The sequence below is a fragment of the Mastomys coucha genome, unplaced genomic scaffold, assembly GCF_008632895.1.
Source record: "Mastomys coucha isolate ucsf_1 unplaced genomic scaffold, UCSF_Mcou_1 pScaffold14, whole genome shotgun sequence".
Lineage (NCBI taxonomy): Eukaryota > Metazoa > Chordata > Mammalia > Rodentia > Muridae > Mastomys > Mastomys coucha.
In genome coordinates this window covers 117641484-117654020 of record NW_022196896.1, presented here as the reverse complement: position 1 = coordinate 117654020, position 12537 = coordinate 117641484, and the positions used below count along the sequence as shown (strand labels likewise).

Here is a 12537-nt window from a genome sequence, read left to right as displayed (position 1 = left end):
TCCTTCTTGAAATGCCTTGCCAAGTTTGGTGTTTCAGCAGTGTTGGCCTGAGGCTGGGCTCTCTTTGGTCTGTATGAACTGTGGTGCTTTCCCATTTCACATCCTCAGTGTTGGATATTGGCACCTTCTCAGTTGATGGGTGTTTGATTTCATTGAGTTTCTTCTTTAGCCTCTCCCCAGCAGTGATTCTCACCTCTCCTAATGCTCCAGCCTTTTAACACAGTTCCTCATGGTGTTGTGACCCCCAACCATAAAATTATTTAATACAGTTCCTCATGGTGTTGTGACACCCAACCATAAAATTATTTCTGTTACCACTTCAGAGCTGTACTTTTGCTACTGCTATGAATCATAATGTAAATACCTTTGTCTTCTGGTGGCCTTAGGTGACCCCTGTGAAAAGGTCGTTCAACTCATACATGGGTCACTACTCACAGGTTGAGACCTGCTGCTCCAGAGACTTACCAGTTAGGTCAGTCTATTTAGAATTCTTGTTTTTGGCTTTATGGACAGTCTCTTCTACTTCGTTCATTTCTATTAACCATATTCTCCCTCTGTCTTCTGTTTTCTTAGGGTTTCTGAATCCTTCTCACTTAGTGAGAAGAATTTTTTTATCTTAATCATTGATTCCAGCCTTTTCTTCTGACATCTGAATGTAAAACTAAATTTTTCTCTAAGGACAACATTATCTATATTCAATAAGTTTTGACACAGTCTAACTTTGTCTTTTAATTGATTTTTCCATATTGATATGTTTATGCTTATGAGTTCACCATTCTTTGCAAACCCCAATTATTGACCTCTTGTCATTCCATTTTCTTGCTCTGGATTTTAATGATGCCATTTCCTTTCCTGCCAGCTTCTCCTGTAACTGTTGTTCTGCTGCTCCTCTCCTGATCACAGCTGTGCTTAGCACGGCCTGCTTGACTCCATCACATCAACTCCAGTTCACAGAGCGTCCGTCTGATTCAGTTAGGACTCACAGTCTCCTTTTCAGGTGTGACTCTTCTCCATGTGGCTGAGGTTTCATCTGTTGAGATTTTCCTTCCCTTTCTTTAATGGAATTCAGTGAGGATGAATTTTTATCTCTAATCTTTAAAGGTTAATTTTACTGAGTTTAGATTTAATTAGGTTAATATTTATTTTCTCTTGGTGCTCTGAAGATCTTATTTCCTTCAGAAATTACCATCATTTGTTGTTTCTTGTTCAGAGATAATCTCATATCTGGCTACTAGTTTCATCCATTTGCCTGCAAAACTCAGGACATCCTTGTTCTTTTGTTTGTTTGTTTGTTTGTTTGTTTTGTTTTTTGCTTTTTGAGACGGGGTTTCTCTGTATAGCCCTGGCTGTCCTGGAACTCACTCTGTAGACCAGGCTGGCCTCGAACTCAGAAATCCCCCTGCCTCTGCCTCCCAAGTGCTGGGATTAAAGGTGTGCACCACCACCTTGTTCTTAATAGCTGAGCAGTATTCCGTTGTGTAAATGAACGACATTTTCTGTATCCATTCTTCTGTCCTGGGATATCTAGGTTATGTCCAGCTTCTGGCTGTCACATATAAGGCTGCTATGAACACAGTGGAACAGGTGCCCCTGTGGCATGCTGGGACAGCTTTTGCGTATATACCCAAGAGTGGTATTGCTGAGTCTTCAGGTAGATGTATTTCCAATTTTCTGAGGAACATCAGATTGATTTCCAGAGTGGTGTGCCAGTTTGAAATCCCACCAGCAATGGAGGAGTGTCCCTCTTTCTCCACATCCTCACCAACATGTGTTGTCACCTGAGGTTTTGATCTTTGACATCCTGATTGATTTAAGGTCATCAATCAGGGTCTCAGGGTCATTTTGATTTGCATTTCTCTGATCACTAAGGACTTTGAACATTTCTTCAGGTGCTTCTCAGCCAATTCACAACATTCCTCTGTTGTGAATTCTCAGTTTAGTTGTATACCCCATTTTTTTGATTGGGTTGTTTGGTTTTTTTGTTGGCTAGCTTCTTCTCTGCCCCCCCCTTTTTTGTTGTTGTTGGGGTTTTTGTTTGTTTGTTTGTTTGTTTGTTTGTTTGAGACAGGGTTTCTCTGTGTAACCCTGGCTGTCCTGGAATATAGACCAGGTTTGCCTCAAACTCAGAAATCCGCCTGCCTCTGCCTCCCAAGTGCTGGGATTAAAGACGTGTGACACCACTGCCCTGTGGTGGTTAGCTTCTTGAGTTCTTTATATATTTTGGATATTAGCCCTCTAGCTGATGTGGGGTTAGTGAATTTTTTTTCCCAATCTGTAGGCTGCCGATTTGTCTTATTGACTATGTCCTTTGCCTTACAGAAACTTTCTAGTTTCATAGGTCCCATTTATCAATTCTTGATCTTAGAGCATAGTCATTGGAGTTCTGTTTAGGAAATTTCCCCCTGTGCCAATGAGTTCAAGGCTCTTTCCTACTTTCTCTTCTATTGGGTTCAGTGTATCTGGTATTATGTTGAGGTCCTTGATCCACTTGGACTTGACAAATATGGATCTATTCATTTTTCTACATACAGACAGCCAGTTAGACCAGCACCATTTATTGAAGATGCTTTCTTTTTTTCCATTGTATATTTGAATTATTTTTCAGATATGTGTTTAACTGCAGTGTCCTTTGTTTCCCTTGGGAGTCTGTATAGTTTGATACTTTAATAAAATTTTAGAATTGCGTATTCTCACCATTTAGCTAAGAATAAAAAAGCCCACTGCATTTTTTTCCTAGTGCAGTGTATTTGAGACTTTGGTTCCATGTGTTAGGGCTATTTTCTACAACCCCTACATTTTTCCCACTTGCTTCCTTGTAGTGATTGCTTCTCTTCAGATGTCTACTGTACTAATTTGATATTTTCCTGTGAAGTAAACTGCTGTGTTAAATTTGTCTGATGGATTTTTCATTTGCTAGATAACCAGTTTCACATTGTTATTTAGACTTTTATAGTTTCCATGGGATTTCTGCCATCCATAGTTAGTTATTTTAGAATGGCCCCTCTGGCTGGGTCTCTCCTCCCTTCCCTCTGTCACCCTTTCCCATTTTCAGGATATCTCTGAATAGAAGGCTGAGATGTGGTTCACTGGCCTAGAGACAGGGTTTCCGGTTTGCTTTGTGATGTGGCCCAGATGCATTAAAATATTTCAGTTGTCTTGTTGAAGGGTTTGGAGCTGATCAGAGGTGAGTGCCAGGCCTTCTTACATGGGTGGCACACTCTCTGGGCCTGCCTCAAGCCTGTGAGGCTTCCTCTTCCCTGCACTCCAGAGTTTGCTGCCTTGGCCCTCTGTGGTACTCATTCTCTGATCATCAGGTACCTACAAGGAAACCATCAACCATGGTGGCTCATTCTCTGCCCCTGTCTGTTCAGCTTAACCCTTTGTCCCAGGTCCCCCAGTGTTCCTGAGCTGCTAGTAGAGGCCTTAGAAAGCCTGCAGGTCTCCTGACCCAGCAGGTGTGACCAGGCTAACCCTTGGACCCCTGACCCCTGACCCCTGACTTACTGCTTAGTACAGTCTGGAGCCCTCAGCTCTCTGGACTCTCTTCCTCTTTGTTCCATTCGTGGTCTGCATCTTGCTGCATGGAAAGGATTTGTTTGGGTTAGAGGCTTGCCTTTGTAAAGGTTTAGGTTACACAGTTGACATCTCACCTTTAAGGAATCCTCATTTGATTAGGATTATTTCCAAATGGACTTTTCTAAAACAAAGTCCTTATGTTTTCAAGAGAATTAAATGACTGTCAAGTAAATTTGTTCTCAAGCTTAAGTGTAAAGATTATTATTATTATGCCAAATTCTAAATGTAAATCGGGAAGTCATCTAATATGCCAGTATAATTTTATATATTTTTAAAATTAGTTGTTTAAAAGCATATTTTAAGTTTATTGCTAATTGTCTCTTATCAGCTTATTTCTCTATTTCATTATTTTCAAATACTAAGAAATTGCTTTCATGTACAAAATTAACAGTTAGAATCATCAGTAATGTGGTGTTCTACTCTTGAAATATGAACATATTTAATTTTTTCATCTTAACTGATAGAATTTCAAGGTAGCTTCCTTGCCAGTCTTTGGAATGATATGCTAAATCTGAATGATGTACCCATGCACTGTCAAGCCTCACTCAACAGTGATCTTAGGGAGCAAATGTCTGAAAGGCATCTGAGGCCTTTCTGAGGTAGAGTGCAGACCTGTTGAGAACAACACACAGACAGCATTTGTGCAGATTTAGCCTCTGGAATTGACTCTGAGGCCAGCTGACCTGCGAAGTGACCTGCAGGGAGCCCGAGGTCAGGAATCTCCTCCTTAGCAGCGCTCAAGGGCAGCCAGTGCTGAGCTTGACCAGGGTAAGCTGGTTCATGGCCGGCCTAGTGCACGCATGGTGGGCTGCCTTCCTCCAGGAAGCTGGCTCCCTGTCCTCGCAGGAGTCTCTGAGGACCATGTGCATGCAGGGTAGTGCTGCCCTGCAGAGCACATGCACAGAGCTCAGTCCACTGGCAGTGCTTAGGCTGTGCTCATAACTCAGACCTGGACCAGCTACTCCCTTCCCCATTCATGGTTCACATGTTCCTCAGTGTGCATCTTAGGTACTTGGCTTTGGGCTTGTTTGTTTGTTTGTTGAATAGGGGAAATGGTGGCTATTTATCAAAAGATTACAGTTCAAATTTTAAACATCAGCCAGTCAGTTTGTGCCATAACCAGCCAACAAATAAGTTTTCTCATTGCTGAAAAGCAGCTCAGTCTGAATTACTTTCTCAGAGTTTACAAAAATGATCCAATAAAAATATTATCTCGAGGCTCACAGAATACGACTTCAGAAAACATCTCAGGTCTGTTTATGAGTCAGACAAGATCTCTGTGCTATGTGCTAAGCCCCACCCCTTGTTGACCCTGTGCTGGAATGTTCTCAGCTGCACTCCAGCCCCATCACAGGCAGCAGCCGTGGTTTTCACTTTGTGGATTTGGGTGGTCAGGTTTTATTATTAATAATAAACTGCACAGTTGAGTCTTTGGCAAACTTGCATAAGCTTCGCAGCCCTAAGAATGCAGTCCTGTGGGGAGAAGGCAGCTAGCAGACCAGCACTGGGAGATGCTCTTATGTTGGGCCCAGGCAGCTCAGCCATGAAGGGGAGTCTTGTTTGTGCCTGCAGATGCAAATGTCAGGAGGCATCTTCAACTCAGTGCAAAGTGTTCCTTATCTCATTTCTTAAGGTTTTGCGTAACTGATTTTATTCAATATTTAGTGAGTTTTGTATACATCTATAAACATTTACAGTTTAAAACATTAGTTGCAAGTTATCAAACCACACCGACAGTGAGTTCTTGAGAGTACACGGCACTTTCCCTTGCAGGTGACAGCAGCGTTACCCTTCTCAACCATGTTCGCATTTGGGCACACTTGGGATCTAAGGTGCCTGCCAGCCATTGAGGTCCAAGAGCAAGAAGTCTGTCCTCTGGGCAGAGTGCAGATAGCATGGCTCCATGACATGCCATTGGCTACAAGCACAGCCCTGGTGGGCATGTGTCCTCACTTGGGGAAAAACCTTGAGCTACTCTGAAAATGACGGCAGGCTGGATTGGTACTCAGTGGCAGGGCATTAAAGAACCTAACGTCTTCATCCTTGTGAAGGTGAAAATGCTAATTTTGTTTTTCCTATGTTTAGCAGTGATGTCACGTTGGCTTTGTATCTGTGTTGGTAGGCTTGGATTTCACTTTTCAAGTAGCTCTTCTGTGGACTTACTCTCTGCTCCTACCACACCACAGGGTATTTCATTTACTGCCAATTGTAGAGGCACTTGGTGTGTTTGTAAGCTTTACCCTTCTCTTGGTTTACATTACTTGTGTTTCTGTTCAGTGTTAGCCTGATGCTTTCAGGAGTGTCTGGGAGTGTCATGCATAGAGCAGACAGTTCCATAACCACACAGTCCCTCTAAGTCTATGCCTTGACAGACAGTGGGACTTGAGTGTGGGTGAGTAGTGTTGGAGGATCATAGAGTCTGTAGACCCTCCACTCTCCATGACTGCAGATCAGTGTGTCAGCCTGGGCACTTGGGCTGCCATATAGGAGCAGCGGGCTGTAACCAGCAATAACTCTGTTTTGGTCAGGTGTGGGAGGTGAGAAGGGGCACTCGATCTGTAGATGTAGTAACTAACCACTCAAGGCCCATGTGCTGAGATGGCTTTAGAGCCTGCAGAGAAAAGGAACCCAGGACCAGAACAGAAGACTAGCTGAAAGGATGTCTGCGTGATTGGTGGTCTTGGGGACTGAACCTCAGGGGCTTGCTAATGCTCATTGGGAGTCTCGGTCCCTTGCCCCAGTGCTTATCCAATTCTTGAAAGGAAAAAAAAAGTCAATGGCAGAGCTTTACCAAAAAGGTGAGGGAAGGATGTGGCATGCCGTGACAAGAAATCCAGAATAGACTTCATAAGAAGTAAGTGTGTGACTGTCACACATCCAGACTCTTGACTGGAAATGAGACGAGGACGGATGGATGCAGTACCTCACCTCCAGACCGTCACCTGACCTCTATGCCTTCCACCCACAACCTGGGCCTCAGAATGCCTACTGAAGGTTTTCCTTGTTTCCACGGTTTAAATGTGTAGGCTCTCAACAAATTACACAAGCAGCCAAACAACTTAGGCAACTAGGAAATGTCCAGAGACACCACCCCCAAAACCCCAGCATGGCCACCCCATCGTGCGCGCGCGCACACACACACACTCCTTGGAAGAACCAAGCCAGGAGATGAAGCCAAGCCAAGGCAGTACAGTAGGTCCCACAGCTGTCAGAGCTCCTCAGGGTGCCAGTGTCTGCGTGCATGAAGTTAACCCTGAGAAGACAATATCTATCCCTGAGGCCCAGTGGAAGGAGCCGGGTGTCAGTGTGCAACCATTGGAAAATGTATTAGCAAAATATCTTGATGATGTTTGTGTGATAGGATCGCTCTTTTGGTCCTTTGTGCTACATGCAGTACTTGGGACCATCCAAGATGGTATTTGAATACTGTGTTCTAGCAGGAACCCCTTACCGTATTCTCCAGTACAAGGATGCATAGGCACTGTAGTGAGGTATCTGGCAGTAGCTCTGTAGAACACAGATTGTGCAGGGTGAGTAGGGGCGTCCTTGTGTAGTCTGCTCTGCAACCTCATAGCTTTCTTTAATATACCTTTCAGCAACAGTCACCACACCACAAGAAAGCTGTGGAAACACAACTTATGGTAATATCTGCCCACCGGAGTGTTTGGCACCAGGCAGAAGGGTACAGACATGCACTGGGTCCTAGGAAAGCCATACACTGTAGTGTGTGTAGCACGCTGACTACCCGCTATCCAGTAGAACAGACCTTGTCCTCCTGGGTAGCTGTGTAGAGGATCCCATTTGTGTGGAACTTAATCAGACTCTGCTGCTTGTTCAGTGGAAAGAGTGAAGCCACCATGCTTCTGGCACTCGGCTCTGAAACTTTAGCGCCAGGATCTGAAACCCCTGAAGAAAAAGTTGTGCTAGCTAACAAGCCATTCTCATGCCTGAAGTCTGGGTTTCAGTAGAGTGCACTCATGCAGTGCTTGGATAGAACACCTCCCCTTAAAGCTCCCTGGCCTTGGGAGGGCACTGCAGAGGGAGATGCCTTCCTGCCTTGTGCCTCTCACTGCCTGCTCCACACTGCTTCCTCCTCCTCACTCTCTGCTTCACTTCCAGGTGCTGTGGCGAGCACAGAAGTGAAGATGAAACTGCAGGAGTTTGTTCTCAACAAGAAGAAGGCTCTGGCCCACCGGAACCTGAACCACTGCATTTCCAGCGATCCCCGCTACTGGTATGGGTAAGTGACCTGGGCCTGTTCTTTGGGTGCCTGACATACTCAGCTCTGTGGACAGGTATGAGTTTTTCAAAAACTACCTAACATAGGGGTGGCAGAGATACTGAACTCCCAAAGCTATATAAGCAGATCTGAAGGGAAGAGGTCTGGTGAAGTGTATGTCATGGTCAGCTAGATGAGGCATGGATCATGTTCAGATCACCAAGTGGCACTCCTGTCTGTGAGGACCTCTGGCCCAGTCATCCATAGACAGCACTATGTTTAAGAGAAGCAAGAATGGAAGAGGCAGGAGGTGAGACCTTGCATTATATAGAGAGGGTGGAGGAGTAGGGGAGGTGAGGAGGACCAGGAGTCTAGTGAGAACTTTGAAACACATAAAATGTATGAATAGGGACAGAAGGAGGCTGGAGGCTAGCATGGGCTTTAATGTGCAGCAGCAGGTATATGTCAGTGGAGAGCCCCATGTCCCTTTTGCCAAAACCAAGAGAAGATAATGGAAATGACTCCTTTGTGAGCACAAACCCTTTTCACAGGTTCCTAAGGATTGCTGACTGTAGGCTTTTAGCAGTCCTTCTATAGTCTAACTTGCCATGAGCCTGTACTGTCATTTTTTAACATGTATGCTGTCTTGTGGGGAATTGGAGTTTGGACCTGACAGCATCTTTATGATCCAGTTACTGAATCCTTGGGAGAGATGGAGGCAATTAAGATGAGAGATCAGCCTGGCCCAGAGGATGCATCTGATCTGGGCAAATCAGAGTAGATGCCAGCCTGGTCTACAGAGTGAGTTTCAGGACAGCCAGAACTACACAGAGAAACCCTGTCTCAAAAAACAAAACAAAATAAAATAAAAAAACAAACAAACAAACAAAACAGAGTAGATCTTGTCTATGCTGAGATGAATGCAGCTGACTTGCCCAGCATTTTTTTAAAAAGGGCTTGGATGGATCCACCAGCATGGGCTGTTTGTGGTATGCTGTAGAGCCCACCGAGGAGACTTGGCGAGTTCTCACACAGAACACATAGCTAATTTGCAATAATTTTATGTTGCTCTTAATTAATTTTACTCAGGGGAAAAAATAGCTTTTCTAGAGTCTCAAAATGGACAACTGTTTTTATTAAAACCCCTCTGGACCCACTGAAGTGGCCCATTTATTTATGTGGAAGACCTCAGTTCCTACGACACAACCTGAGGAGGAGCATTTGTACTGTGAGGCTCTTCGTTGTCACTTAGGCTCTGTAGCTGCACACACTGCATGTCTTCTAAAGCAGGCTACTGGTCTTCGTGTAGCTCAGAATAGGGTGAAACCGGTGGCCCATGAGGAGGAATGAAGACTGATCATGAGAACTTCAGCCTGAGTTGTGCTCTGCAGCCTCTGCTGGAGAGGTCAGCCTGGGCTACTGCCATACAGGGGTTCTGTTGTCCTACATTTACATGTGGGAGTCAGGATGGTCAGGGGGAGGTAGCCAAGGATAGCCCTTGAGATGGTAATTTGAAAGTAGACACAGGGTGCAACTGGAAAAGGCAGTGGGGCCAGACAGGGCCTAGAAGAGACAGAGGGACCTAGGAAGGGGAAGCTTCCTAGACCAGGTTGGTACTAGCTTGTTAAAGGATTATCATCACATTAAGGAGCAAGGGGAGACCACTTCTCAGAGGACAAGATAGGGCAGTCCAACTTAGATCCTAGGGAGTTCAAGGGTAATGCTGTTGCAAGAAAGTAAGGGGCTCAAAGAGGCAGTTTTGCAGGGTGTGGGACAACAGCCCACAGGTGGGTAGTCACACTTGAACAGACAGATGGGACAGGGAGAAAGGCTGGCAGGAACAGGGGTTGTGGAGGTATATTGAGCTGGGTGCAAGATTCAGCCAGCAGGTAGCTTCCTCCAGTTGAGGAGTTATGGGGCAAGGAGTCCAGGACATTCTTGGGTTAAAGGAATAGCACCTGAAGAAGAAGGGTGGCCCGGGGGTGAGGGGAGCAGGGAGGCCTTTGCCAAGCTCGAGCTTTGCCCTGAGCAGGACGTTCAGGGAGGTCTCTGTACAGGGCCCTCTTCCCTGAAGCAATTGCAATCAAGGTGACTAGACAGGGCAGAACTTGATATCAGACACATCATCCAAGAATCCGCTTATTTTTATTGCATTTGATGACCATGTAAGGATCCTGACCAGACATCATGAAGGTACACTCAGGTGCAATGTCTGACCCATTAAGACATTGTGGCAGAATGGTCTTCAAAAAGAGAGCCAAACCACTATCCAGCTTCATACATCATGTGATGATTGCCAGTGGCAGCCCAAAGCCAGTGAGAGCTGCGTATGAAGGCTGAGACAACAGAACCTCTAGAAGGAAACGTGAAGGAGGGGTTTCTTTCCAACAATGAAATTACCCTTAAGAGATGAATAAAAGGGGCTGGAGAGATGGCTCAGTGGTTAAGAGCACTGACTGCTCTTTCAGAGGTCCTGAGTTAATTCCCAGCAAGCACATGGTGACTCGCAACCATCTATAATGAGATCTGATGCCCTCTTCTGGTCTCTGTATTCATATACACATAGCTACCATGTACTCATATACATAAAATAAACAAATAAATATAGTCCTCCTGGTAAGAGAGAGAGAGAGAGATAAAATTATTTAAAATTAACAACATGTTCTATGTAAGAACTCGTAGCATCTCTACATCAGTGTTATGAGCTGTGACCCCATTACCTGAAACAGATCCTATCAACACTTAAAACAGCTCCTTGAAAGACAACTTTAAGAAAAAGGCAAGCAGCCAAGCAGTGGTGGCACATGCCTTTAATCCCAGCATTCAGGAAGCGGAGGCAGGTGGATTTCCATGAGTTTGGGGTCAGTCTGGTCTACAGAGTTAGTTCCAGGACAGCCAGAGCTACACAAAGAACCCTTGTCTCAGCCAGCCCTCCAAAAGCAAAGCAGTAGACTAGAAGGAAATACTCCAGTGTACATCTGTAGAGTGCTTGCGAAGCTCCTACAGCTTAACAAACAGATGGCAAAGATGTGAACAGCTGTACCACACAGTAAGCCATGTGGGTTGCCATCCAGTGAGACACTAACTTCTCACCTACAGGGCTGGCTAAACTCTTAACAGACCAGGGATGGCAGGGCACACTCTTCCTGCGCAGACGACTATGGCAAGATTAAATGGTCCCATTGCAAATGGTTTAGCAGATCTAAGAATGGTACTGTAACCCAGCAGTGTACTTTCAGGTATTTGCCCAGGGATGCAAGTATACACCAGGCTTATACTCTGTAATCCTAACAGAAATGACCCACAAACCCATATCAGGTTAAGTTGCCTGATAGGTTGGGCCACTATACCCTGCAGTTATGCAGCAGGATGGAGACCTCACACGTCCTGTCCTTAGACAGGTCAGACACACAGCCACACCTCATGTAAAACTAGACTCAGCCAAGTGAATCTAGAGAATCATCAGCAAAGGGGCAGAGGGTGGTCTGGAGTTGGGACTGACTATTCAAGGCCTGATTGGTGCTGATAATCCATGGAGGGAGAAGAAGAGTATTCACAATTTGGGACTTAAAACTTCATCTGAGCCTGCTCTGTGCAGTGTGGCTTGTCCATGCTTTAGATCCGAGCCTGTGAAATTGAGGCTTGCAATAACTCCAGACCACAGGATTTCCATGAATAAGCTTCATGTTAATTATATTGAAATAGTATTTTTATATCTCAGGTTAAGTAGAATACTAAAGTTAATTTCACCCATTTCTTTTACTCATTTTGAAATAGCTTCTAGAAAATGTAAATTACATGTGTAGCTCACACATTTCTATTGGATTGTGATGTTCTACTTGATTAACAAGTTTTATTTATTTTAAATCACTAGTATAAATCTGATATAATGGGAAAGCCCATTGTTGATAAACTTTAAATGTTTTAGTTTGTATTTTATTTCACATTCAAGGTGGTATTTAGAAAGGAAACAGCAGTTGGTTCTTCTGTCTTGAGAAAGACAGCTGCCTTTATTTCTTACTTACTGTTTTTGGTGGTGCTGATGGTCCTGCTAGGAAGTGAACCCCAGCCCTCATACATGCCAGGCAGGTACTTGTCCACTAATGTATACTCGTAGCTCCAAAGACTTCCTTTAAAGAAGGCCTGGTCAGTGAACCAGCAACCTCCTGTCCTGGCTTTGTCTGTACCCTAGACTCGTTATCCAAGGTCGGAAAGCTGGTAGCTGTTCTTGGTCAGGAAAGTTAGCGGCTGCCCCGAGGTCCTTACCTCTGGAATGTGGGGTCTGTGAGTCTGTGTGGAAGAAGGTCAAGGAAGAAGTCATAAACCTAGATGGTGGGTGTATACAGAGGTGTCAGTGACGGGATGTGAAATGTAGGCATTAGACTGAGCCAGGGATGGGATTTTGATCTTGATTGCACATCTGGAGACTTCTTCGCTGAGTTCATTCCAGGGTGAGGTGAGTTAGCCTGGCATCTGGAAGCCACACCAAGGCTATCTGCTGGCATTTCTTCCCAAGTGGCTGCCTGTTCTGGCATGCAGAGGGAGCAATGTCAAGGACCATGAGAAGGGGGCTGCTCCTTATAGGTGAGCTGGTTAAGAGGACATGAAGGTCCCCCTTCTGTAATCTTTGGACTCCCACAAAGGCCCCACTGACTGTCCACTCCCAGCTCCAGCTCCAAGAAGCATTTCTAAAGGATAAGGAGGTACAGGTGGTTCATTAACAGCCATGACAGAAAAGCAGG

The 12537-nt window shown here is 44.9% G+C and overlaps 2 protein-coding genes across 8 annotated transcripts in view; both read left to right on the top strand.

The window, feature by feature from the left end:
- Per2 (period circadian regulator 2) overlaps nt 1-12537 on the top strand; it is a 750618-nt gene that overhangs the window by 141729 nt on the left and 596352 nt on the right. The window lies entirely within an intron of this gene.
- Nucleotides 1-12537, top strand: part of Hdac4 (histone deacetylase 4) — a 257625-nt gene that overhangs the window by 174325 nt on the left and 70763 nt on the right. For all 7 annotated transcript variants that reach the window (XM_031368438.1, XM_031368437.1, XM_031368434.1 and 4 more), the window contains one exon: nt 7696-7816. In XM_031368438.1, the coding sequence (XP_031224298.1) occupies nt 7696-7816 (121 nt within the window). The remainder of the gene's footprint in view (nt 1-7695; nt 7817-12537) is intronic.